The following is a 26275-nucleotide window of genomic DNA, read 5'->3' on the forward strand; positions in this document are numbered from 1 at the left end:
AAATCTGAAATGTTTAATTGTTTTAAGAGGTTTAGGGATCTAATAAACAATTAGAAAGGTACTTGACAATAAAATGTCTAAGAACTGATAATGGAGTTGAGTTTTGTTCAGCAAAATTTAACCAGTTTTTTAGTGAGCATGGCATTGCAAGGCAATTGATAGTTGTGAGGACACCACAAAAAAATGGTGTTGTTGAACACATGAACAATACAATTATGGAGTGATCCATATGCATGTTGAGCACTATTGGTTTGGAGCAAAATTTTTGGGGTGAGGCTATAAATACAATTTGTTTCTCGATCAATAGATCTCCCATTACTACTCTTGATAATAAAATTCTTGAAGAGATATGGAAAGCTAAACTAGTGGATTATTCATTTCTCTGTGTTTTTGGTTCTGATGCTTATGTAGATATTCCTAAGAAGAATAGAAATAATTTGGACAAGAAGTCCACAAAATGTATTTTTCTTGGCTATGTAGAAGGTACAAAGGGGTATAGATTGTGGGATACTACTGCCCACAAGATTATTGTGAACTTTGAGATGTTTATTTTAATGAAAAATCAATGCAAAGATATGAAGAACAACAAGGTATGAAAGTTAATCCAATAGAGGTAGAAAAATGTGATGACAATCTAGATGTGTTTGATTAAAAGCAACCAGACGAAGAGAAACTAAGTGAAGATCAAACAGAAGATCAACCAGTTGAGCCACAAGATGAATTATCACTTATTTTAAGGAGATCTAGCAGAGTAATCAAACCACCTGTAAGGTATTCTCTTACTTGTAATTCTACTTATGCATTACTTACTGATGTTGGTGAACCTGGTTCATATCAGGATGCTTGTGAAGTTGAATGTGCAAGCAAATGGAGAGTTGCTCTGGAAAAGGAGATGGAAGGTCTGCATAAGAACAAGACATGGGAGCTTGTGTCATTTCCTAAGAGGAGGAAATCTATTGGGAATTGAAGTTGAAGAGGGATATAAATGATAATTTGGAGAGATATAAAGCTTGGTTAGTGGCCAAGGGGTATGCACAAAAATTTGGTATTTGATTTTGATGAAATTTTTTCACTTGTTTTATGGTTGAGTACAGTTTGAGTTGTTTTAGCTTTTGTTTCTAGTCTTGATTTGGAGTTAGAATAGTTAGATGTTAAATTAGCCTTCCTGCATGGTGATCTTGTTTGTAGGCTAAAAAAAACATTATATGGTTGAAATAGGCTCCAAGGTGTTGGTACAAGTGGTTTGATTCCTTCATGACGAGATTGGGTTTCAATAGATATGAGGTTGATCAGTATACCTATGTTCAAAGGTATGATGATGGAAGTTCTATTATTCTACTACTATATGTTGATGATATATTGGTAGCAAGTCCCAGAATGTATAAAATCATCCATTTGAAAACTCAGCTTGCTAGGGAGTTTGAGGTGAAGAACTTAGGAAGTGCAAATCAAATTATTGGAATTAGGATACATAGAGATAGAAATAATAAGAAATTATAGTTGCACATAAAACTTATGTGGAGAAGGTTCTACAATGCTTAGATATGCAAAATGCATGACTAGTTAGTAATCCATCTCCTATTCATATTAAATTATCTTTGAAACAATTCCCTAGAATAGAAGAAGAGAAGACACAGATGTCTCATGTACCATACTCATCAGAAATAGGAAGTATTATGTTCACCATGGTGTGCACCGGACTAGACATTACATAGGCAGTGGGAGTTGTCAGTAAGTACATGGTGAATCCTGGCACTAATTATTAGACAATTGTGAAGTGGATTCTCAAATATTTGAGAGGGAATTTAGATGTTGCTATCTGTTAGTGGGAGTAGTCTTCAAATTAATGGGTATGTAGATGCAAATTTTGGTGGAGATAGAGATAAAAGAAAGTCTACAACAGGTTATGTTTTCTCTTTAGTTGGAGGTGCTATTAGTTGGGTGTCAAAGTTGCAGACAGTAGTGGCATTGTATACTACTAAGGTAGAATATATGGCAGCAACATAGGCTATCAAGGAGGCAATCTAGCTTCATAGAGTTTTGGGTGAATTCCAAGTGAATCAAGATAACATGGTACTGATTTGTGACAGTCAAAGTGCTTTACACTTAGCATGGAACTCAGCTTACCATTCTAGAACAAAGCATATCGATATTCAATATCACTTTGTTTGTAAAGTGGTGGAAGGAGGATAGATCTCTTTAGCCAAGATTCACAATGATGTAAATCCTACAGATATTATGACAAAACCTTTAAGTAGAGAGAAGTTCATTTGGTGCAAAACTTCTCTTGGTCTGCAGATTATGTGATGATAGGCAACTCTTTCAGTAGAGGAATTATTCATGAGTTTTGAATTTGACTTCAAGTGGGAGAATGTTGGAATGTGAAGTCCAAATTAGATTCCCATCTTGCAGTGGTTGATTTATCTTGGATTCTTATCTTGTAGTGGTTTAGTCATCATGGATTCTCATCTAGCAATGGTTGAGTCATCGTCAACAACACCCATATGTATGTCACACTAAGGTTTTAACAAAAACACCTATATGTATGTCACATTGATGTTTTATCAATCTAATATGGAAGAATATATATTATTCTCAAAAGAATGCATATCACAAAGGAATAAATTCTTGCACAATGAGGACAATTTCTTTCTATAAATGATTTGGTGGATATATTGATAATTTTATTTGAAGTAAAATTATATTGAATATAAATGATCTACTCTTAAATCATCTTTTTGAAATCAATGTATTGAATGTTCTTTGCCAATTGATAAGGTATCAAGTTCATTAAGATCTTGATTTTGAATTCTTGTTACTAAAATAAGTGATTGATGATTGGTGGAAAGAAAATTAAATATTAGTAAAGATTTTCTAAAATTAATTAAATTAAGTGGTATCACTCCTAACATCTTGGTATGTATCCTTGGTATAAGATTGAGACAAGTTACTTCTTTCTCAAGAACAAACATGACCAAAATTGAGATAGACAACACTTTTGGGAAGCTATTAACACAAGGTAGCATCAACCAAAGATGAAGAGAAATTACTCATAAGAATGAGTAGATTTTGCATTTAACCATATCGAACCTAGACAATAAATTACATACATACTTCTATTATACAATACTGATTCTACAAGTTAACAAAATAATTTCAATCTTGAAAAAAGTAAAACAAAAATCTAATCGTAATCATGGAAAATCTATCCTACTGAATATATTTTTTATGTGAATAGTGGATAATAAACCCTCTTACAATAATGAAGTCATCAACATATAAATCTTAGATAAATAATCCATTACCCTATCACAAGATGTAGAAATTTAATAATAGAATAAGAAAAATTTAAGTATTAAAAGGAATGATTCATGTTTTCATACCATACATGAGAGGTTTATTGGAAGTCATAGATTAAGTTCCTATTTTCAAGCCATGGAAGAAACTTGAACAAATCCCTCCAGCTAGTCTATGCAAATATATTCCTCAAAATATGAATATGTGTTAATAAAAAGACTTTCTAATATCCATTTATTGAACATCTCAATGGTTCGTCATGGAATTAGTATTGTGGATGGAGATCATTTTGGTGATGAGTGAAAAATTCTCTTTCCAACCAATCATTATTTGAACTTATCTACCAATCCGTTTAAAGTAAATTATTTTTGACATATCCACTTACACCATACTCGTTTTCTTCCCTTAGACAAATGGATGATACCTAATACAATAATGGTATTCTCCCACAATAATTTAATTCCACTTAATAATACTAGATGTTCATAAAAACATCATAGACCTAAAGAAGATGAAATAAAGACATGTGAGTTCCCATAAATCATGATTTTGTCCTCTATAATTTTAAATGATCTATTGCTAAAGTACTAGTTTCCTACTGAGTTTATCTAGCCCAACATGGTCTTAAAATAAGATAATCTCCAAGTGAAGAAAAAAAAACATGTTCAATAAAATAAAATAAAGACATCTAATTGAATTTTGCAAGGTATTTTTTTTGTTTCATTCACACTTTCTTGATAAAGTGGCTCTAGAAGGTGGGGTAAAAACTAAATATCTAACAAAAATTCTATGTTCTATAAATTAAATGAATTTTTTTAGTTGTTTGTATAGTTTTTATATAGTCTTGTAGTAATGTTTCTTATGTAATCGACATCTTTTCTATTGTTTCTTTTATAGTAGGCATCTACTTTGATATTCCATCAAGAATCTTTAACCTGACTTAACTTATTTTTTTTAACTATCAAATTGAGATAAATACTCTAGACTAAAGGTTTATATTTAAACTATGAATAGTCATTCCTAAAATGTGAACCCTTTTAAATACCAAATTTAAATTATGTTAGAATCTTACTAAACTATATGAAAAAAATTGTTATCTAAAAACAAAGATAAATATATATATATATATATATTTAATCAACTTTTATTTGATTAAAAACTCTTTCATTCTTTAATAACCTTATATGTACACAAATCTTAAGAAAATATAACTCTAATTTCATATTAAATTTACAACAACAAAAAAAATCAATCAATAATACTATATGATACCGAAACCAAAAATAAAATATGCTAAATATCATTATTCCATTGATAAGAGTTGCAAAATATTAAGACTAGAACTTGCACCTTAACAAGGTGCAATGGTTACGTTGATAGCAAGATATGCTTTGGGTAATATTTTAGAGGGTAGGCAAAAGTTGGAAGAAACGAGCATTGCCTTTGTTAGGAGTAATTATTTAATACAATTGAGTTGATCTGAAAATGTAGAAAAAAATCTTCAACCACAAAAGTTTGATTGAATTAATGATATAAAATTCTTGTGTTTCTTAATTAAACTAGAAAATATCTAATTTTGAAAAATAAATTAAAAAACAATTTTTTTTAGTTTGAATACTAATAAAATATACATTTAAATGACACTATTATTTTAAATACTAAAAGAAATACCTCAATAATAACAATAATAAGTGTCAAATAATAATACAAAATAAAAAAAATAAAAATTATTGATAAAACTTCCAATGATAATATAGTAATGAAAATATTAGAGTAGAAATATATTTCAATAAAGAATAATAAAATATTATAATACTTGTTTTAAGTGTATTATATTATTATTTCATTTTTACTTGAAAAATGGAGATCTTGAGGAGAGGGTGAATAAGGATGGTAGAGGAATCAAAGACAAAAAAAATTATAGGAGATGGTAGCTATAGAGTGCCACAATACAAGAATGGAGTATCGTGCATGCCGCATCCCCTCATATATACTCTTATTTTGATACTTAGTTGTGTTGATGCCTTGGATACAGGTTTCTGAAACAATGATTTTAATGCCCTACAAGATTTTGGATTTGGTAAACAATGGTATTTGGTTAAACAATGATGCCCTAAATGGTATTGAATGCTAGAAATGATGGTTTAGCCTAAATGGTGCCCTAGTTGGAAATTGCTTTATTTCTTATTTTGAATATTATAAAATATATGAAATGTTGTGTTGTTTCATTTTCATAAAGTAATGTTGTAACTCATCTTTTGATTTAATGAATATAAACATTAAGGTTGAAATGTCGAGATGTCAGACTAACTACTCTAGTTTGGACAAGTGGATGCAAGAAAGACTTGGCCTCCAAGAAGAAGGGGAAAAAGATATCACCCAAAAATAGGGAAGTGAAATGGTTATGGTCAATGATTGTATGGTATATAAGACTGGTATGTACTACCTAATGTCAGCTAGTGTGACCTTGTCAACCTAGTTTTCCCTATTAGGACTATGAGAATTATGTCTATTAGTGTCTCCAACTTGCCCCAACTCATTTGTCGAACCTTTGTACTTGCGTTTCAAAATCATTTTTATGTATCTTCTAATATCGTCTTAATTAACACCTTTATTAGACATGTTTTTGACTTACAAAAGTCTCCTCTGTATATATTTACGTTAAAAAATATATACTTTGATCAATTGTAAAATAATTCTATAAAGGTGTATTATTATTAAATTTTAATTATTTAAAAAAAAAGCGAAATATTTCTTACCTTTATTATTTAATTTAACGTTATTATTAAAATATATATATAAAGATTTAGTCTTTTAAATTTCTCTTGGACCTTTATTACGTTCTTTTAAAATCCAATTTTATTAAATATTAGTGCCTTTTGCATTAAAATGTTTTATCTTTCTTACTCCTTATCGGTGACATATTTATATTTTTTAATAGATTATCATATCGATATGGGATATGCTATAGGGAATATTTATTTTAATTTTTCCTCATATGGGATTTCGCCTTCCAGAGCCATGATGGGGGATGGCGAAATCATAGTGCAACTCCTTCGTAAAACATTAGGGTGGTGGAGCATTAAGAAAGTGGAACAATTCTTTGCGAAGGTAGTTTATTTTGTGTTCTTATTTTTTTCTTCCTTTTGCTCTTTTCATTTGGCTAGATGAGAGAACTAATGGAATGGTGAAGGCAGCGTGTTTCTTGATTCCTCTATAGTGGAAGGAAGTGCATTCCAGCCACCGTAGTAGCTAGGACTTCTCAGCCAATCAAGCTGCTACAATATTCTTCAAATTTCAAGCACGTGGACTCTCTGTTAACTTTTCGTTTCAGTAAGAAGCATATATATTGTTGCAATGAAGCATTAGATTATGACTACGAATTTTTCTTTAGTTTAGTGTTGTGATCTCTTGGGGAAACTTGCTAGATAAATTTCTTTAAGCAACTCAACAGAAGCTCTTTCTTCCTTTCTTTCTTTCTTCTTCTGCATAATTGTTTGCGAAAGAGTCATTTGGTGATAACTACTACTGGTGTCTTTATTAATTTATTTACTGTATGGTAGGGACTTCTGTTTCTAGCAAGTCAGAAATGAGAATACAATTAATGTGTGATAATTTGAATAAGGGGTTGCTCTAAGCCAGTTTAAAAAAAAGACTTGTAATGTGTGAAAAGAGTGTCAACCTCACTAGTAAATTGAGAAGAATCCTTATGAGTTACTACTTCTATTTTTTTGTTAATAAATCTAAGAGTTCAAGGTGGATAGGGTGGAATTGGTCCACATGTAATCTTGTAGACAAATCCTTGGCCAGGGTGCACTAGCTGCATGTAGTGCTTGTCAGTTATGAGATTTCAGATATAGTGATAGTTAGGAAATTATACCAGTTAGCAGGTAGCTATAGGGTGTAATTTGATTACGGCTATAGGATCTTACACCATTTCCAACATGAATTGATGTAATCATTTCCTTTACCCCTGCGGAGGGTTGGTCCACTTCAGTTAGAAGTGATCAAGGGGGATCCGAAACGATATAAGGATGGGTGGATAAATGCCCTGGTGATATCTTTTCCCCCTCCATGATTCAGAGAGAATTTAAAGATGGGCAAGTTTGCCAGATAATAAATGAAAATTACATTCTAAACCCTTCATCTTTTCCTTTATATAGAAATTAGTTGGAAAGGTATTTTCTGTTCATGTTTCCAAAGAATTAATGTTTATTTTGTTCAATGAAGAATATTTTTCTTCCCGCACTGTAATTTTGTTTTTACTATAAAAAAATGCATATGATAATGGCATCAACTTTTCATGTTCATTATTTTCTTTTAAAAAAAAGGGGGTAAACTAGTCGTTACTTTCTTTCTTGTTATTTAGTGTTCATAAACTAGTCGTTATATGATTGAGTTTTTTGATGTATGTTACATATGGTATCAAAGCTACCAGGTTCAACACTGGACCTAGGCTCGTCAACACTTGAACAAAAACAAAACTGATCAAGGAATTTTAGTTATTGTCAAGATGCTGATGATGATCCAAACTAAATGAAAAAGCATCTGAGACCCTCTTTCTATAAAACTAGTGAATGCCCTTTACAAGGATTACGATTATTCTCAATGTGCACCCTTGGGCGATCATAAAACTGTTGTAGCAACTTGGGAGAGGATCAAACAGCATAGGCACAAATGGACGCTCGAAATATGGGCTAAAGTTAAAGTAGCCCTCCTAGCAAAAAATAGAAGAACCAATATTTCTTACCACCATAGTAGCTGAGCCAGTTCATGTTCCTATTGTAACTAAACCAAATCCACTGGTTGTTCAACAAGAGCCTACTCCAGGCTACAAAATTCTACCCTATACTGAACTTCCTAACTAGGAGGAGCCCATTACGAGTAGTGAGTGCAATGAAGACAATGAGAACAACTCTTAGATAGAATGTTTATATATAAGTGCAAATACAATTTTGGTTTGGGGTTCCTATCAGTTAACAGGGGAAGCTACCAGGTGGTGGGAGGGTAAGAAAGCTGAACTGAAACTAAAACCATCTAGTTTGACTTGGACCAAATTTGTGGAGTTGTTGAGGCAGAGGTGGCTGCCACAACTCTTCTATGAATAGAAACTATCAGAATTCCAAAATCTCCGACAAGGAGAATTATCAGTTAATGAGTACATAGAGAAGTTTAATCGATTACTCAAATATGTTTTGCAATTGCAATCAGATGAAACATTTTGCTTGGGGAGGCATATTATGGGACTTAATAATAGAATTGGAGGACCGATAAATGTCCTAGATCTCTCGACTACTATAGAAGCCTATGAAAAGGTCATCTGTGAAGAATTCAAACTCAAGAAGGATTACTCCATCAGAGATAAAAGTCAAAAAAGAGGAAAGGGGTTTTAGTCCTTCAGGAAGAGAACTGACAGAGAAGAAAGTGTCATCAAGGGGGAAAAGACTTTCAAAGGTTATCGTCAAGATTTCCATGGAGACAAAAAGCCCACTTCTAATAATAACAAAGACAATGATCCACATAGTAAGACAACTGAAAAAAGAGGATCCCCAGGAGGATGTTTACATGTGGAGGAGAACACTATGCAAACTAGTGTACCACTAGGACATAAGGGGGACAAGCTCAGAGGAACCCTCTCCCTAACTAGTAGACAACCTTCTAGCAAATAATCCATGCAGCAGTAGATAATAGGGAGGTAGACTATCAAATCACTCCCATTGAGATGTCAGGTATGCTATATGGTAATCCAATATCCATTTTAATAGACACAAGAGCCACAGAGAATTTTATTTCACCTAGGATACTTAGTAGATTTCCAAAATGGATTGGGTATATGGCTAGCGCATGGACAGCTGAATATGTGAGTCAATCTAGAGCCCAAGTAGAGCAATGTTTGTTTGAGGCTAAGGTTGAGCTACCAAGCTTCGCAACATAGGTTAACCTGATTGTAGTACCCTTAGGATTGTATGACATTATCTTAGGAATGAAGTGGTTGTGGCAACATCGTGAAAGGGTGGATTGTTTCTATAAAATTGTGGAATGTTTGGATGATTTAGGCAATGCAATATCATTACACGGTATCAAGAAGGAAGTTAAGTTGAGACAACTCTTTGCATCTCAGCTGAGGTGCAATAAAAAAAAGGGATGTCATATGTTTGTTGTCAAGATGGAAGAAATGGATGGTAATGGAGAATGGAAGGAGTCCTTTGAAGATAAATACCCTTATCTTCGTGACTTTTGTGATGTGTTTTCGGAGGAGTTACCAGGATTACCCACAAAAAGAGTCTTTGAATTTTCTATAGCTCTCGTACCTAGTGTCACTCCCATATCTAAAGCACCCTATAGAATGATGACAATAGAGTTGGTAGAATTGAAAGCACAGTTACAAGAGTTGCTTTATAAGGGTCTAATTCGACCTAGCGTGTCTCCATGGGGAGCACCGGTCATTTTTGTGAGAAAAGAAAGACGGAAATCTTTGATTATGTATAGATTATAGGATGCTCAATAAAATAACAATTAGAAATAAGTACCCCTTACCCTGTATCGATGATCTTTTTAGCGAAATGCAAGGGGCCGCCGTATTTTCTAAAATCGACTTGCGGTCTGGGTATCATCAATTAAGACTCAAGGAAGAAGACATACCTAAAATGGCTTTCTGAACTCATTATGGGTACTACGAGTTCACGGTCCTACCATTTGGACTAACTAACACACCAATTGCATTTATGAACCTTATGAACAACATGTTCCATGAATGCTTGGATCGATTCGTTCTAGTTTTTCTGGTTGACATCCTTATATATTCCAGGAATGAAGAAGAACATTTGAAACATCTTCGCATAGTATTGCGGCGACTATGAGAACATCAATTGTACGACAAATTGTCCTAATGCACCAAATTTTTGAAGGAAGTACAATATCTTGGGCACATCATTTCCGGAAAAGGTAGTGCAGTAGATCCAACTAAAATCAAAGCCATTTCTGAGTGGTCAGTTCCTTGAAATGTACAAGAATTCAGAAGTTTTATGGGGCTAGCAGGGTACTACAAAAAGTTTGTCCTGGATTTTTTTTAATCGCACATCCCATCACTTCCCTCCAAAGAAAAGGAAAATGATTTCAATGGATAGAAAAGTATCAACAAGCCTTTGAGCTCCTTAAGTACAAGCTAACCTCGACACCGATCTTGAAGGTGCCAGACCCTGAAGGACAATTTTTAGTAGTAACTGATGCTTCAAGAGAAGGCTTAGGGGGATTGTTAATGCAAGGAGGGCAAGTAGTTGCATATGAGTCTCAAAAACTCAAGAATTATGAAATGAACTCAGACCATCAAGGATTAAAGTATATATTTACACAACCAAATTTGAATGCCCACCAAAGAAGATGGTTGGAATTAATTTCTGACTACGACTTTGAAATCAATTATATCAAAGGGAAGGAAAACCATGTGGGAGATGCCCTGAGTCATAGACCACATATATCGGCTATAACTTCCATCCAAACAAGCTTTAGACAATAGGTCCTTCAAAGTTTAGGAAATGACAAATTCTATCTCTAAGTAAAAGAAGCTCTCCAAAATAACCCACAAGATCATAGGTATGACAGATTTAAATTTGAACCCGACGGGTTGTTACGATTTGAGGGAGAATGTATATTCCAAAATCTCTAGAGCTAAGGAAATTAGTGTGCAAGGAAATACATACTACTCCATATTCAGGTGATCCCGAAGTTACCAAGTTTTTAGCAGATGTTAGACCTTTTTATTTTTGGAAGGGCATGAAAAGGGATACAAACAAATATGTAGCCAACTATCTTGAATGCCACAAACTCAAGGCAAAGCACCTGCACCCAGTAGGATTACTCCATCAACATGCCATACCAAAATGGAAGTGGCAGGTGATCAGTATGGACTTTGTTCAAGGCTTACCCATGTCACAAAATAAGAACAATACCATCCTTGTAGTAGTAGATAAAATTACAAAAGTGGCCCACTTTATATCAGGAAACCTCATAGACAGACCACCCACATTAGCCAGCAAGTTTGTGCAAGAAATTTTCAGACTTCATGGAGTTCCAGAGAAGATTATATCAGATAGAGATGCGAGAATAATGTTAAGATTTTGCTAGACACTTTTTGTAGCATTGGGCACTCAATTGAATATTAGCTCAGCCTACCATCCAGAAATTGATGGTCAAACAGAGCAAGTCAACCAAATATTGGAAGACCTACTTAAAATGTACTGTATGGAATAGCAATACAAGTGGGAGGACTATTTACCTTTAGTAGAATTTTCTTGTAACAACACTTATCAATCATCTATCAAAATGGCTCCATTCAAAGTTTTGTATGGAAGGAGCTACATAACTCCTATTAGCTGGGATAAGATGGAAGATAGGATAGTCCTCGATCCAGAGATGCTTGCAGAAATGGAAGGGCAAGTTAAACTGATCCGACAGAGATTAGTGGAAGCTAACGGTCGACAAAAAAGTTATGCAGATGCAAAATGAACACCCAGACATTTTGAGGTGGGAGAGAAAGTGCTCCTCCAAGTCAAACCTCAAAAAAGTGCCATCACCTTTGGAAAATCCTACAAATTAGCTCCCAGATATGTAGGACCTTTTGAGCTTATGGAAATCATCAACCCAGTCACTTACATGATTTCTCTACCTCTGGCTCTTGCTTGATTGCATAATGTTTTCATGTATCATATCTTAAGAAATATGTAACGAACTTTAACCATATAATTGATTGGAATTCCTTGCAGGTGCAGGACCTGGGAGTGGTTGTGATCAAGCCCGTTAGGGTGCTCGAGACATGTAAGATTTGCTTTCAAAACAAAGAGGTTAGACAATGCAAGGTCCAGTGGGACCAATACTCTGAAGACAATGCTACCTGGGAAGACTATGATGAGATACATCATAAATTTCCTTGTTTAATGCTTATAATCAGTTAATTTAGCTTAGCAAAATTTTGATGTAAATACTGTAAATAATTTAGATTTTTCAATCATCGAGGACGATGATTCACAAGGGGGAGGATATGTCACATCCCCTCCTATATAATCTTATTTTGATACTTAGTTGTGTTGATGCCTTAGATGGATACTAGTTTCTGAAACAATGATTTTAATGCCCTACAAGATTTTGGTTTTGCTAATAGTGGTATTCGGTTAAACAATGATGCCATAAATTTTATTGAATGCTAGAAAGAGTGGTTTAGCCTAAATGGTGCCCTAGTTGAAAATTGCTTTATTTATCATTTTAAATATTATAAAATATATGAAATGTTGTATTGTTTCATTTTCATAAAGTAATGTTGTAACTCATCTTTTGATTTAATGAATATAAACATTAAGGTTGAAATGTCGAGATGTTGGACTAACTACTCTAGTTTGGAAAAGTGGATGCATGAATGACTTGGCCTCCAAGAAGAAGGGGGAAAAGATATCATCGGGAAAGAGGGAAGTGAAATGGTTATGGTCAATGATTGTATGGTATATAAGATTGGTATGTACTACCTAATGTCAGCTAGTGTCACCTTGTCAACCTAATTTTCCCTATTAGGACCATGACAATTATGTTCGTTAGTGTGTTGCTCTAGCTCATTTGTCGAACCCTTATACTTGCGGTGCGAAATCATTTTTGATGTATCTTCTAACATTGTCTTAATTAACACCTTTATTAGACATGTTTTCAACTTAAGAAAGTCGATTCCGTATATATTTACATTAAAATATATATACTTTGATCAATTGTAAAATAATTCTATAAATGTGTATTGTTATTAAATTTTAATTATTTAAAAAAAAGAGAAATATTTATTACCTTTATTATTTAATTTAATGTTATTATTAATATATATAATGACTTAGTCTTTCAAATTTCTCTTGAACCTTTATTACGTTCTTTTAAAATCTAATTTTATTAAATATTAGTGCCTTTTGCATTAAAATATTTTATCTTTCTTACTCCTTATCGGTGACATATTTATATTTTCAAATAGATTATCACATCGATATGGTATATGCTATAGGGAATATTTGTTTCAATTTTTCCTCAGATGGGATTTCGCCTTCCAAGGCCATGACAGGGGATGGCGAAATCATAGTGCAACTCCTTCGTAAAACATTAGGGTGGCAAAGCAGTAAGGGAGTGGAACGATTCTTTGCGGAGGGGGTTTATTTTGTCTTCATTCTTATTTTATTCTTCCTTCTACTCTTTTCATTTGGCTAGATGGGATGGAGTGAAGGCATCATATTTCTTGATTCCTCTGTAGTGGAAGGAAGTGCATACCAGCCACCATAGTAGCTAGGACTTCTCAACCAATGAAGCTGTTACAATATTCTTCATATTAAAGGAATTTGGACTCTCTGTTAACTTTTTGTTTCAATAACAAGCATATATACTATTGCAATGAAGCATTAGATTATGACTACGAAGAGCTCCTCAATTTATTGTTGTGATCTCTTGGGGAAACTTGCTAGATAAATTTCTTTAAGAAACTCAACAAAAGCTCTTTCTTCCTTTCTTTTTTTCTTCTTTTGCATAATTGTTTGTGAAAGAGTCATTGGGTGATAACTACTGCTGGTGTCTTTATTAATTTATTTATTGTAAAGTAGGGACTTCTGTTTCCAGCAAGTCGGAAATGATAATATAATTTGTTGGTGTAAATAATTATTCATCATGGATATTATTACACCTTACTTAAGTTTACTTAGGTACATGCATTTCATAGTAGTTTGGGTATTAGACACTTGGGTGTTTGTGCCATATTGGGATAATGTGTGTAGGAGAATTTCCACCTTTTATTGTGTTGATCTTGTTACTACTCTATCATATCTACTTATTATGGAGTGATAATTCCACCTTCGGTGGGTGATCCATCTCATGTGGAATATTTTATTGTTTCTCCTACCTACCCACACCTATTTCCTACCTACCCTTGTTTCTCAGTGAGCCACATGCCATGATTGTGTGCTCGTATATCCATATGGCCTTGCCTATATAAGCAGGCTCATATTCATTGTATTGGTTAATCCAGTTGATCATTTGTATATTGATGAGAATACAGTTTGTTGTTGTCATTTTATTGTCTCTCTTTATGCTTTTCATTGTTCCCTTGATATTGCCAAAATATCACATAATTAATGCGTGATAATTTGAATAAGGGGTTGCTCTCAACCAGTTTTTAAAAAAGACTTGTAATGTAAGAAAAGAGTGTCAACCTCACCAGTAAATTAAGAAGAATCCTTATGAGTTACTACTTCTATATTTTTGTTAATAAATCTAAGAGTGCCAGTCGGATAGGGTGGAACTGGTCCACATGTAATCTTGTACACAAATCCTTGGCCAGGGTGCACTAGCTTTGCATACATTATATAGAAAAGATGCACCAATTCCACTATCAAGATAATTAATTGAAAATGGAGGTTCTTTCTCCAAAATTAGTTTCATGCAAAATTGATTGATCACTTAGTGGAGGAGTTACATGCAAGAATATGGAATTTGAATTTTATCTCTAGAAGCTTCTATTTCCTCCTACGACATGTGCTAAATTAATATATTGAGAAAATAAGAATTTTCAAAATTAATTTCATGTAGAATAATTGTTGTCATAGTGGGGGTTACACTTGACCATGCATTTGAAATTTGAATTTGAGATTCCTTCCCAGAAATATTTTCATGCAAGACATATTCCTTACAACTTGTTATAGTGGTAGTTACATTTGACCATGCATTTAAAATATGAATTTGAATTCATTTCTAGAATATTTTATTTCTCGTACACCATGTGCTCAATTATAATATTGAGGAAATAAATAATTTCCAAATAAATTATGACCTCACGTGCAAGTCACCACTTATTAATTCTTCTCTTTAAACTAATTCCACCCCTATTAAAATTTTCATCTCTAACTAACATGGCTCATAAAATTAATAGTAGTAGTAGTAGTAGTAGTAGTAGTAGTAGTAGTAGTAGTAGTAGTAGTAGTAGTAGAGTAGTAGTCATGGTGGTGGTGGTGGTGGTGGTGATAATAATAATAATAATAATAATAATAATAATAATAATAATAATAATAATAATAATAATAATAATAATAATCATAATAGCAAGTCTAATGAAGGTCTAAAAAGAGGGTTATGACACCCTACACTAAAAGCCAAAGATTGCTAAGAAACAACAACTTCAAAGTGAATGTGATGTTGTTGATATATGGAGAGTCAAACTTGAATGAAATCCTTACCCTTGTTTGATCCTCAAGTAAACACTTCCCCTCCCTGGTTGAAATAATAGTATGATGCTTTGCTAATACAATTGCTTTAACACGACATTGTCTAAGCCTAAAGATTGATTGATGAGGTGTAATTATTACAACTTAAGCACTAAATATTGTGTGTCCAATTAGAATCCTAATTTTAAAGTTTTGTACAAGCTTTTGGTTGGAATTAACAACAAATGAACTTCATTCCAAATTATAGCATTACTAAATGAGATTAAATTCATCGTTTTGGTATTTGAAAACTTATCAAGGATGTCATTTCACCTTTCCATAATTAATATTTATATTTTAAAATGAACTTGACAATTTTAAATTTATGGGACATTTAATAATATTATTATAATTGATTTTAAAAGAGCTTTTTAAACACTTAATTATAAAAAATATTTTTAAATACATTGGAGGGAAGATTTAATCCAATGGTCCATTTTGGCAAGGTATAAAAAGGTGGCACTTGGCTTCATTTGTCATCTATATTTCATTTTCGAATTCTTCACTTTGGAGTGTTAATGCTTGAATTCATAGTAAAATCATAACTGAGCACAAAACCCCTTGGTTGTTTGGATCTTTGAAAGGGTGAAAACCCTCTTGAGCTTACTTTTTGGAATTGGGGATGAAACCTTCATTTCCATTTAGGCTATCCTCACACAAGAGTTCCATTGGAGTTAACTTTGAAGAGTTTGCATCAAGTTTTCTAGTTGGGAAAATTGGTTTATAGTTGAATCTAAACCACCTCTAGGTCTGATTTATTTCAAGGGTGAGAGACAAAGATCATAGTAAAAACCCCATTAGATCACAAATTTTAGAGCTTAATTGTTGGTTTGATCATAACCTACAACTATTCCTTAGACAATAAAATGTCATTGTTTATTTGTAAGTGCAAAATTATATTCATTTGGCATAAGCTAGGGTCTATGAATCAACCCTTATTTTGATGTAATGAAGTTCAAATCTTACCCAAAAAAAGTTTAAGCAATTAAAATGTTGCATAAACCATTTGACCTTTAATTGGTTCTCCATTTCTAGGGACTTGATATGAATGGGTATTGTAGAAAGTTTAATGAAATAATTGAAAGACAATTTCTATTTATCATCTTTTTTTTGAAATTTATTGCTATTTTGTTGTCAGAAGGCTGAAGTTACTCCCCATAAAATGATAAAAATATTTGAAATTTCAAAATCAATGAAATGGTGCTCATATTGTCATCCACTTCATTGGATATATTCATTTGTAGAGGTGTGGAGGGAAAACATTATTTTGACATATGCTTATGTAAACTTTGGTCATTGGATTTGATTCATTAAAGTGTCTTTCATCTTAGTTGGGCTTAGGATTATCATTGATAATGTTTTTCAATTCATTAGAGATCATATTTCAATTTAGTAGAGATAATATTAGTATATTATATAAAATATGTCTTCAATATTATTCATTTGTACAAAGTGTACAAAAAATATGCTTTCACATATTTTAATCTTTAAAACCTAACATAGTAATAATGAACTTCTTTTAATATTATGATTGATAAATTTAATCTTTTTTTTAAATTTGAGTAGGTAACTTGTTGGTGAGATTTTTCTGACATGAACAATGAATTTGTTTATTGGTCAATATATGGAGAAAGATAACATTCTTGCTTTGATTTTTATTCATTTGTGGAAGCTTAGAAGTTCTAATCTTTAGAGGTTTTTTTGGTTATTTTTTTGTGAAATGTGTTAAGATTTATTTTGTTAAAATATTTGGAAAAATTATATCTATTAAGATTTTAATGAGATTTTATTCATTTAAGGAGATTTAGGAAAACTAATTTTAAAATTAGTATTTCTTTGTATGAAAAAAAACACTTTTTAGTTTTCAATTGCAATGATAATCTAGAAAATGCCTATAGTTGCAATTGGAATTCGAAATCATTTTCATTTGCAAATATGCCTCACATACTCAAAATTATTACCATCAAAATTTAAATAAAATAAGTATATTTTGATAAAGTGATGCATACTATAAAAATTACAATTGGTATAACCATTGCACCTCTTTTAGGTGTAAGTGCTAGTATTATCACATAGGCAAATGCTCATATCCAATCATCAAGAAAAAAAGGGTCAATCAGTTAACTATTATTAAAGTTTACAAAGACAACTTAAGTGATTGGGCTAACTTAGAAATTGTTGAAGTGTATGTCTATTAAGATGAATACTAAGATTAACCACATGTGCTTGTAGACTAAGCTTATATTCCTATTAATTAATAATGTTGAAACTGACATTAAAGGTATCTTTACTGAGATCAACAATATTAGATCACTAAATATTAAAATATAATTCAATGGATATAATATTTTTTTTAAAAGTAATGTTTTCAAATAAAACAATGGTTGGAATTCATGAAAATGATGTTATAATTCATTTGAATATGTTTGGATTATTTATGCACCACTTTCTTACCATGGAGATGAGGTTTTCTCTTTATATTAATGTTTGGTCTTTTGAGCATTTAGATTTTTATTTCATGAGTGGAAATAGCCATAGATGGTGTGTGCATAAGATATATGTCATATGATGGAGTGTTATGAATATTGACAATAACATGGTTTTCATTTAACAATGTTTTTTAATCCTTAAGTTTGAGCCATTAATCTTAAGGGCACACCCTAATCCCTAACATAACAATATTATATAAAAATATGTTTGTTAGATCAAGTTCATATAATTTAAACATCTCTTAACATATTATTGATAGCAATAGTTAAAACCTCACATAATATAGATGAATAAATTATTTATTTATCATTTCCCTATAACAAATTAGCACTTTAAATATTAAAAAATAGGAAATTATAGTAATTTTTTATTTATTCAAATTTTAACTTAGAAATGAAAAAATAGATTTATATTAATTTGATATTTTTTTGGATATATATAAGATCTACTTTCGATATGGTTTCATTAATGTAATAGCTCATTTATTTGTTTGAATTAGCTCATAATGTTATCATCCCTTAATCCTATTAGTACTGATTTCTAAATGAGACCTTATTTTAAAAATGTATCAAATATGCTAATACAACAATGATCTTTATCACCCTTGAAAAATTAAAGACCTAGTGGGCCATATGAATTCAAATCTCATAATAGACCCAAAATGAGTTATTGCACTATTTTCTAGAAACCAGTAAGAATCATTCTAGGAATTCACAAGAGATTGTAAAAAAATAAAATTATAATAGCATTCTAATAATGCCATCAAATTATTACATTATCTTAAGTTTGTTGCATAATGTTTATTTTTTAAATGTTAGAAATATCTTTTAAATCAATTTTCATAAAAGTTACATATTTACATTTAACGTATTTGATTTTGAAATCTATTTTTTATAATATCCATAGTCAATTATAATTTCTCTCATATTATAACCATATACATAAAAATCAAAACATGCTCAACACATGTTTTATATAATATGTATAATTAAAAATAAAAATAAAATGAATATATGTATTATTTTGTCAAAATAAAAAATTAATATATATTTTTTAATTTAAATGGTACTATTTATTTTTTAAATATATAAGTATCATTTTTAAGAAAATATATTAATATCTACAGAAAAATTTATTAAAATATAGTATATTGATATACAATATTAAATTCACCTATTTAAAAAATAAAAGTAAAATTACATATAAAATGAAATATTTCTTCAAATAAAAATAAATTAAATTTTTTAACTTGAAAATGAAAATTTATATTTCTATAACCCATAGTTTTTTGTCCTTGTGACAATTGCTGCAGTTATGCTCACTTTTCTTTACTATTTTGATGTTTTCATCTTTCTGACAAATATCTGATTCTAAATTATCACAATTCAATAAAAGTAGATATTCAAGAGATTTGAGATTGCTAAAAGTGAAAGGCAATTCTTTCAAACTTCTACACCCCCTTAACTCCAATCTTCTTAGAGTTGTAAGCTGGCCAAATGATTCTGGCAGATACTCCAATTCATCACAGCCCTCAATTCTGAGTGTAGCCAACTGCGGTAACCTACACACTTGCTCTGGAAACTCACATAAAAACCCGCAATTTGTGAAACTCAAATGCTTCAACTTATTTAGACCCTGAAGAAATTTGTTAAATGCATTTATGCTCTTATTATGTTTTTCATTGAAGGACTCTCGTTCTTTATTAGAGGAATCTATTTCTTCATCACAGGACTCTCCTCCTGAACTTGGCATTAACTCCTGCGTTTCACCTCCTTTAAAAGATAGATATACTTCTTCCAAGGAGGAATTTGGCACTATTTTTGATAAGTGCTGCGCTTCAATGTCAGCATCTATAAGCAACAAATTTTCAGGTAACTGCAGAGTTACTATTTCGTTGTCAGAACTTAAACTGAGTAAAACAATTGAAAACATAAGTTAAAATAGAATAGAAAAATGTATTTTATTGTATTGAGGACTTGCCTTCAGATGATCCCCCTCTTTAATGGAAAGCTCGCGAAATCCCAAAAAACGCAATTTTTTAAGTGTTTCTACATTCAGCCCACAAATATTAGAACTTGCTCCAATAAATCTTAACTCTGGCAGTGCCACTGCGTCTGTCGCGTGAACATCTATACTACCCTCCCAGAAGAGAATTCTTAATGTATCCTTCATCGAACGAAGGTGTCTCTTCTCAAGCATGCGATCTTTATTTTCAAGCTCGATTCCCTTAATTCCTTTCATCTTGGCCTGCGAGACTCTAGTGTCAGCAAGTATTATTTAATTATTTAGCAAGTATCAGTTAATTTATCCATCTAATAACAACAAGATGTGAAATATACCTCATCCTTTTCAGCTTCAAACCACGAATCGTCATCCGTAATTCTACTCGACTTTGACATAGTGCACCCTATTGATCGAATAATATCGTGATCAATGCTGCATCGACAAGGAATGCGACTTCCTCAGCCCCCACTATGTACTCTACATGTCGACGAATCACATTGTGAAAGAAACAGCAGATGTCTAAGAATGCCTCTTGAGTAGACTCCTCCAACTTGCTATATACAAAGTCAAACAAACAGTTGCTGAGGTCCTTTTCTTTGATTTTTTGTCCTCTATGTAAAGCTTCAAGTATCTGTGTACAACGATCTGCTTTATATTCCTGCTTTTGCAAATGTGCACCAACAATTTTCAGAACCAACGGAATACCGTTGCAGAGCTTGACAATCTCTTTTAGATCATCTTTATAACCATGACGGATTGTAGGGTCATTGCACAGAATTGTGAGCGCGTGATCGTGAGAGACAGTTTTGACAGGATAGTCCTTGCGTTGAAGACCACGTTCCTGAAGCACATCTGTTTCCTTGAGGATTCTGGTCGTAACAAGAATTCTGCTATTCTGGGGAAGACCTCGCAAGTTTTCCGGCAGAATTTTCTCCAAGTCTTTTATGTGCAGAGCATTATCAATATATAAAAACACAGGCTTTTCTGCTCCACTTTTATAGGCCTGAGTTAAGTGCTCTCTACCATCTTCATCATTTCTCAAATCTATTTTTCTTCCCTCCTCATAGCTTGGAAAGGCATCCTTCAAAATTTGTTGCTGCATTTCTTTATAGTTATTTTTTCCAGAATCCAAATCTAATTCAATTCTGGCATAATTGTAACGGTTTCTGTCTACAGTGGAGACAACAGCTTTCGCAAGTGTTGTCTTTCCAATGCCACCCAAACCCCAAATAACAACGGCAAAAGATGAGCAATCTTCCATTTTTTCCATGTCGAGGAGCTCATTTACTGCTTTCTCTTGACCTTCGATTCCAACTGTAAACAAGTAAAAGAAAAAAAGCAAACAATCATATCAATCGAAAGCAGGCTAAGCTTTTGTTTTATAACTGTTTGGAAGATTTCAAATAAACAGGAATCTATCAAATACATAATTTAAAAAATAAATGGTATAAAATCAGAAATTAGTTCTTTAAATGTTAGTATAGAAAGGGCCGATGATTATATGGTAAACCAAATAGTCACTTCTAACTGCATTCCAATGTATTCATGAATCGGTAATTATTATGTTTAACAGAGAATTTAACTTCGACTCAAGAGAAAGTTTCAAAAAGAGTATAACTATACGATTACATTTGTGATTTTAAAAATTGTGGGAAAAAGAGTATGTTAAAAGAGTTGCAAAGTGAAACATAGATATTTTATGAAATATATTTAATTCTAAGTATATTATATTTCAATTACTTAGTTTTAAATTTAAGTCATTGTCAATGTAGTTTTACTACGATTTCAAAAGATATTTATAGAAATAGAGAGGATGATTTTTAGTGTGTTCAATTTTTTTCATATTATATTTCTTTTTTTATTGGAAAATTTGGTGAAGGGGGTCAATCTTATAAATTTTTATATAAATAACATAATTTGGATTGCTCTATAATAAAAAGGCCATTGAAAGATAAGTGGATCAACCAATAAAAAGTGAGGATGTATAAGGATCCTAAATTTCACTATCACTAAATAATCTGACCTAATTTAGAGATGTTACCACTATTTTTAGAGTGTCAATGCACGTGCATATTATGGCAAGCATTAATGCTTTTGTTGGAAATTGTGTTTTTTCTTTTTTACAACTCTCTATGCATCATTGCAATCTTCTTCAATTTAATGGGTAAGCATAGATGTTATAAGGATTGTAGACGATTCATTGTGCTTCTCATGAAAAGCCAATGCTCATTTTGAATTACAAATGTTGCCATTTCTTTGGATTTTTTCTTGCCTTGAGATAAAACTTATAGATCCAAACTATTGTCCAAAGACAAGTTGAGACCCCTATACACTCTTTTGTTCTCCCATTGATCCTGCAACCAAGTAAAGATGAGAAGCAACATCCACTTTGATAGAATTTTTTTTGTCATGATTTAATTTTTATTGTTTATAGTTTTTCTCCCAAATCTCAGGTCCAGGAAAAGTATCTGAAGCATCCAATGGGCTCTCAACAATATCATGGTGAGGGGCATTGTCTTTCCACCATGGTGCTAAAATATTTTCTTTGGACTTGGAGTTGGGGTAATAAGCAACAAGGTGGCTTGTGTTCTAGCATCTTCAACAACAAAAATAGTAATCCTTTTGCAATCCACTTAAAGGATTATTTTTGTTGAGAGATCTTTTTAAGTACCTAAATCTACCAAAATGTGTACATAGGTCATGTGCATGAAATCTGAAGATTTCTTGTCTATAGCCTAATGGTTTCCCAATGCATCACCAATCGCTTTAAATAGGAGTCACTCCAATAATAACAATGGAAGATTAGAGAGATGAACCCAAACAAACTTGACACTAAAGAATTTTGTGGAAGGGTTGAAAGTGGAGTACCACGATTCAATAAAAAAAGATGTTTTGAAGCCCATAAATTACAAAAGATGATATTTTGATCCTCCACACAATTAAATATTTTTGGTGGTGGATAGAGACTAATAGATTCAAACAAATTCAAATATATACACAATCACACATAACCACAAATAAATACCTTAAATTCTACGACACATCCTTTATTCATTGACCAATCCAATTACAAATCATTGCAACTTAAATGCTACAATTCATATTTTCTTGATCACTAGAACAACTACACACTCAAATAATTAAATCATGACAGTTGCCTCTTTAAATAGAGGGACGGGAGAAATTGCACATCCTAACAAATATCATAACAAAGCAACCACCAGCACTGGATAAATTTTGAGCCTTTCTTTCTGCGATCCATTGATGTAATTTAAGGAGACAAGACCATAAACAACTAAACCTACAGGTTAACCTGTGTTTTGTAAAGAAATTTCTACTTTCAGCTAGTTCTTTCTTTACATCATCAAGAAAACCCCCTAAGCAAGGGACCCCCAAGGTTTACATGTGATAAAACTTGTTCATTACATAACATAAATACACATTATTAAGAAGATATTTCTTTGAAGAAACAAATATTGAACCAAGTGGAACTCCATCAAGTTGTCTTGTGACCCTCAAAAAGGTGTAGCTCTGAGCTAAGTTCTTGAGTTCTCAAACTACCCTTTTGTTGAACTCTCAAATCACAAATTCTTAAATTACTGGATGAGAATCAATATTGAGTTGTACTCATAGAGATCCATCAAATTGTCTCACAACCCCTGAAAGGGTGTAAATATCAATCACATGCTCATGAACTCATAGGTCAATAGTCTATATTGTTTCCACCAAATTTCTCACCTATCTTCAAAAAAAGATTCACATTATATGCATCTTTAAAATATATCAACACAAAAAGTAAACAAAGAATGATTCTCATGCAAAACACCATCTCAAAATAAGAAGATGGCTTGAGGTGATGGAAATCACTCCATCCTCTAGTGTCACTAGCTTTCAATTACCTTGTTACACTTTATCCATTCAACACCACATTAATCTCTTTGATACTGTAAGCATGTGATTCTTGGAATGCCTCGACATGTATAACAAAGATGACCTCAAAAATATAAGAAATGTTTGACATATGTGTGTCATGTTCAAGTGTTAAAAATAATTATGTCAATTTCAATCAATGATGGATCCATTTACACTAGTTATCTTTATACTTCAAATACAAAATCATCAAAAATAATTATTAAAGTCGCAATCATGTTTTGAATTCCTTCACTTAAACATCCATAAATTTCAGCAACTCACCTATGCATTATTTTTGGATATTCACCACAAATATTATTACTAAATCACTACAAAAATAAATAACCCTATACATAGTAAAAGCTATACATTACCAAAGCCATTTTACTCCTTTTCACATTCAATTGACCTTTCCTTGTAGGGAAAACTTTTCAACACCTTTCAATGAATGTAGTAGGCCATTTTGAATAGAAATGATGACATTATATTAAATTTTGTTATGGATTGACAATAAGGGAATTGAATCTTTTAAAAAATATTCCACTTTCTCCTCTATATACCCATGCTAAAATAAAGATATACCTTCAAATACAAATAGTAAATATGTATCCAATCACAACCTGTATAACAATATATCGATCTTAAAAATAAATGTAATCATGTCTTCCTTCATGATCATGAAACCTTTATACACTCAATCTCAAAAATACCTATATATCTATATGACTTTATACAACAAGGGAACTTTTGGTCACATGCATGAAAATCATAGAAAATTATATCTATTGCTTGGAGTAATGCCTTTCATGGGTGCTTGTATAGATTTGATGTCCAGAACACTGTGTTGGTCATTAAAAAAATGTTGGATGCATTCCTCATGAGAATGAAATATAGTATAGATTGAATAAAAACATAATATCCTAATTATTCTTGCATCTATACTAAGGCTGAGAATAGCCTTCAAATTCTTATCCTTTATTAGGATCCACTTTCCCTTTGTTGACTTATATCTCTTATAACGATTTTATTTTCTTGCATAGAATTTTTTGTTCTTCATAAGGATCTTATCCTTTCTTGGAGGTGTGTTCCCTTTATTAACACCTCTTCCTTTCTTCAAAGCATATACTTTTTAAATGATCTTTTCTTGGTATTGAAAGTGTATAATCCTTCATCAAGAATCTCCTCTCCTGGAAATTGTGAAGGTATGAATTCTTGATCTCATTCTCCTTTTAGTGTCGAAGATGCCATCTTTGTTTAAATATCTCCTTTCTATATAGAAGTAGACATATTTAGACAAAGATCTCTTCCTCCTCTTTGATAGTCATGTATTCTTAATAAGGATCCCTTTACACTTGTTGAAAAATATCTCCTTTACAAATATCTCTTCCTTGCTCAAAAAATTGCATCCTTTATAAAAATATTCCTCCTAACTTAGAACACATGCATTTTTGTTGAGGATATCTCCTTGGTGTTAAAGGTGTTTTATCCTTATTGTGGATCTCTATCTTCCTTAAGGTATCAACAAGACAATATTTTGACATATTAAGTGGAGGCATATGAGGCCTCCTCATTGATTATAGTCATTCATTGATCCCATGAAAACCATATTATATGTTTTCTTCTATATTTCCGAACTAGAATAACATGGAACACTAGTTTGAATGTTGTTATCACTTTTTTCTCCTTGAGCATTAGCTAACTAAATAACATAAAGTGTTAGCATGATCATTGCCATTGTTTACACTTGAATCAACATTTTGCACCAAATCTTCACTTTATAATACTTATAACAACTAAACCATTAAGAATTTGGAGATGAAGTAATCTACTAATTTGTGAGAATTTTATTGCAAGTTTTAAATATATTTAAAAAAAAAAATAGAAATGAATTGTGCATGTTTTTATGTAACTATTATTAACTTAATTTTTACAATAATCAACATTTCTTAGATTTGACATTTATTTTGTAATGCATAGCATTTTGATAGAAAGAATAAAATTCTAATTTTTAAATCATAGATTTGTTAGATCAATATCTAGTGTATGCATATTTTTTTGCAATATTTTATTTTTGATTAGAGTAAAAGCTGGTTTTGAAGGGGCCCCGAAACCCTTTAAAAAATGACCTTACAAGATAAAAGCATTAAGAAATCAAGAGGAACAAATGTAAGAAAAACCAGCATAATAACTAGAAAAAACCAGCTAAAAGCCCCAAAAAACCAGCAAAAGCCGACCAGACAAGACAAAGCACAGAAAAGGAACTAATTTATATTTTTCAGGGCATTAGCCAAGTTATTGCTAAT

General features: G+C 31.8%; 1 protein-coding gene across 1 annotated transcript in view; it reads right to left on the reverse strand.

Moving 5' to 3' along the window:
* Positions 1-19281: 19281 nt before the first annotated feature.
* The window catches only part of LOC131856057 (TMV resistance protein N-like), a 64620-nt gene continuing 57626 nt past the window's right edge, over positions 19282-26275 (reverse strand). Inside the window, exons 5-6 of the mRNA XM_059207240.1 lie at positions 20396-21374; positions 19282-20303 (exon numbers count right to left, since the gene is read on the reverse strand). Of these exons, the coding sequence (XP_059063223.1) occupies positions 20464-21374 (911 nt within the window). The 3' untranslated portion in view covers positions 19282-20303; positions 20396-20463. The remainder of the gene's footprint in view (positions 20304-20395; positions 21375-26275) is intronic.

Source organism: Cryptomeria japonica, chromosome 6, assembly GCF_030272615.1.
Source record: "Cryptomeria japonica chromosome 6, Sugi_1.0, whole genome shotgun sequence".
NCBI classification, from domain to species: domain Eukaryota; kingdom Viridiplantae; phylum Streptophyta; class Pinopsida; order Cupressales; family Cupressaceae; genus Cryptomeria; species Cryptomeria japonica.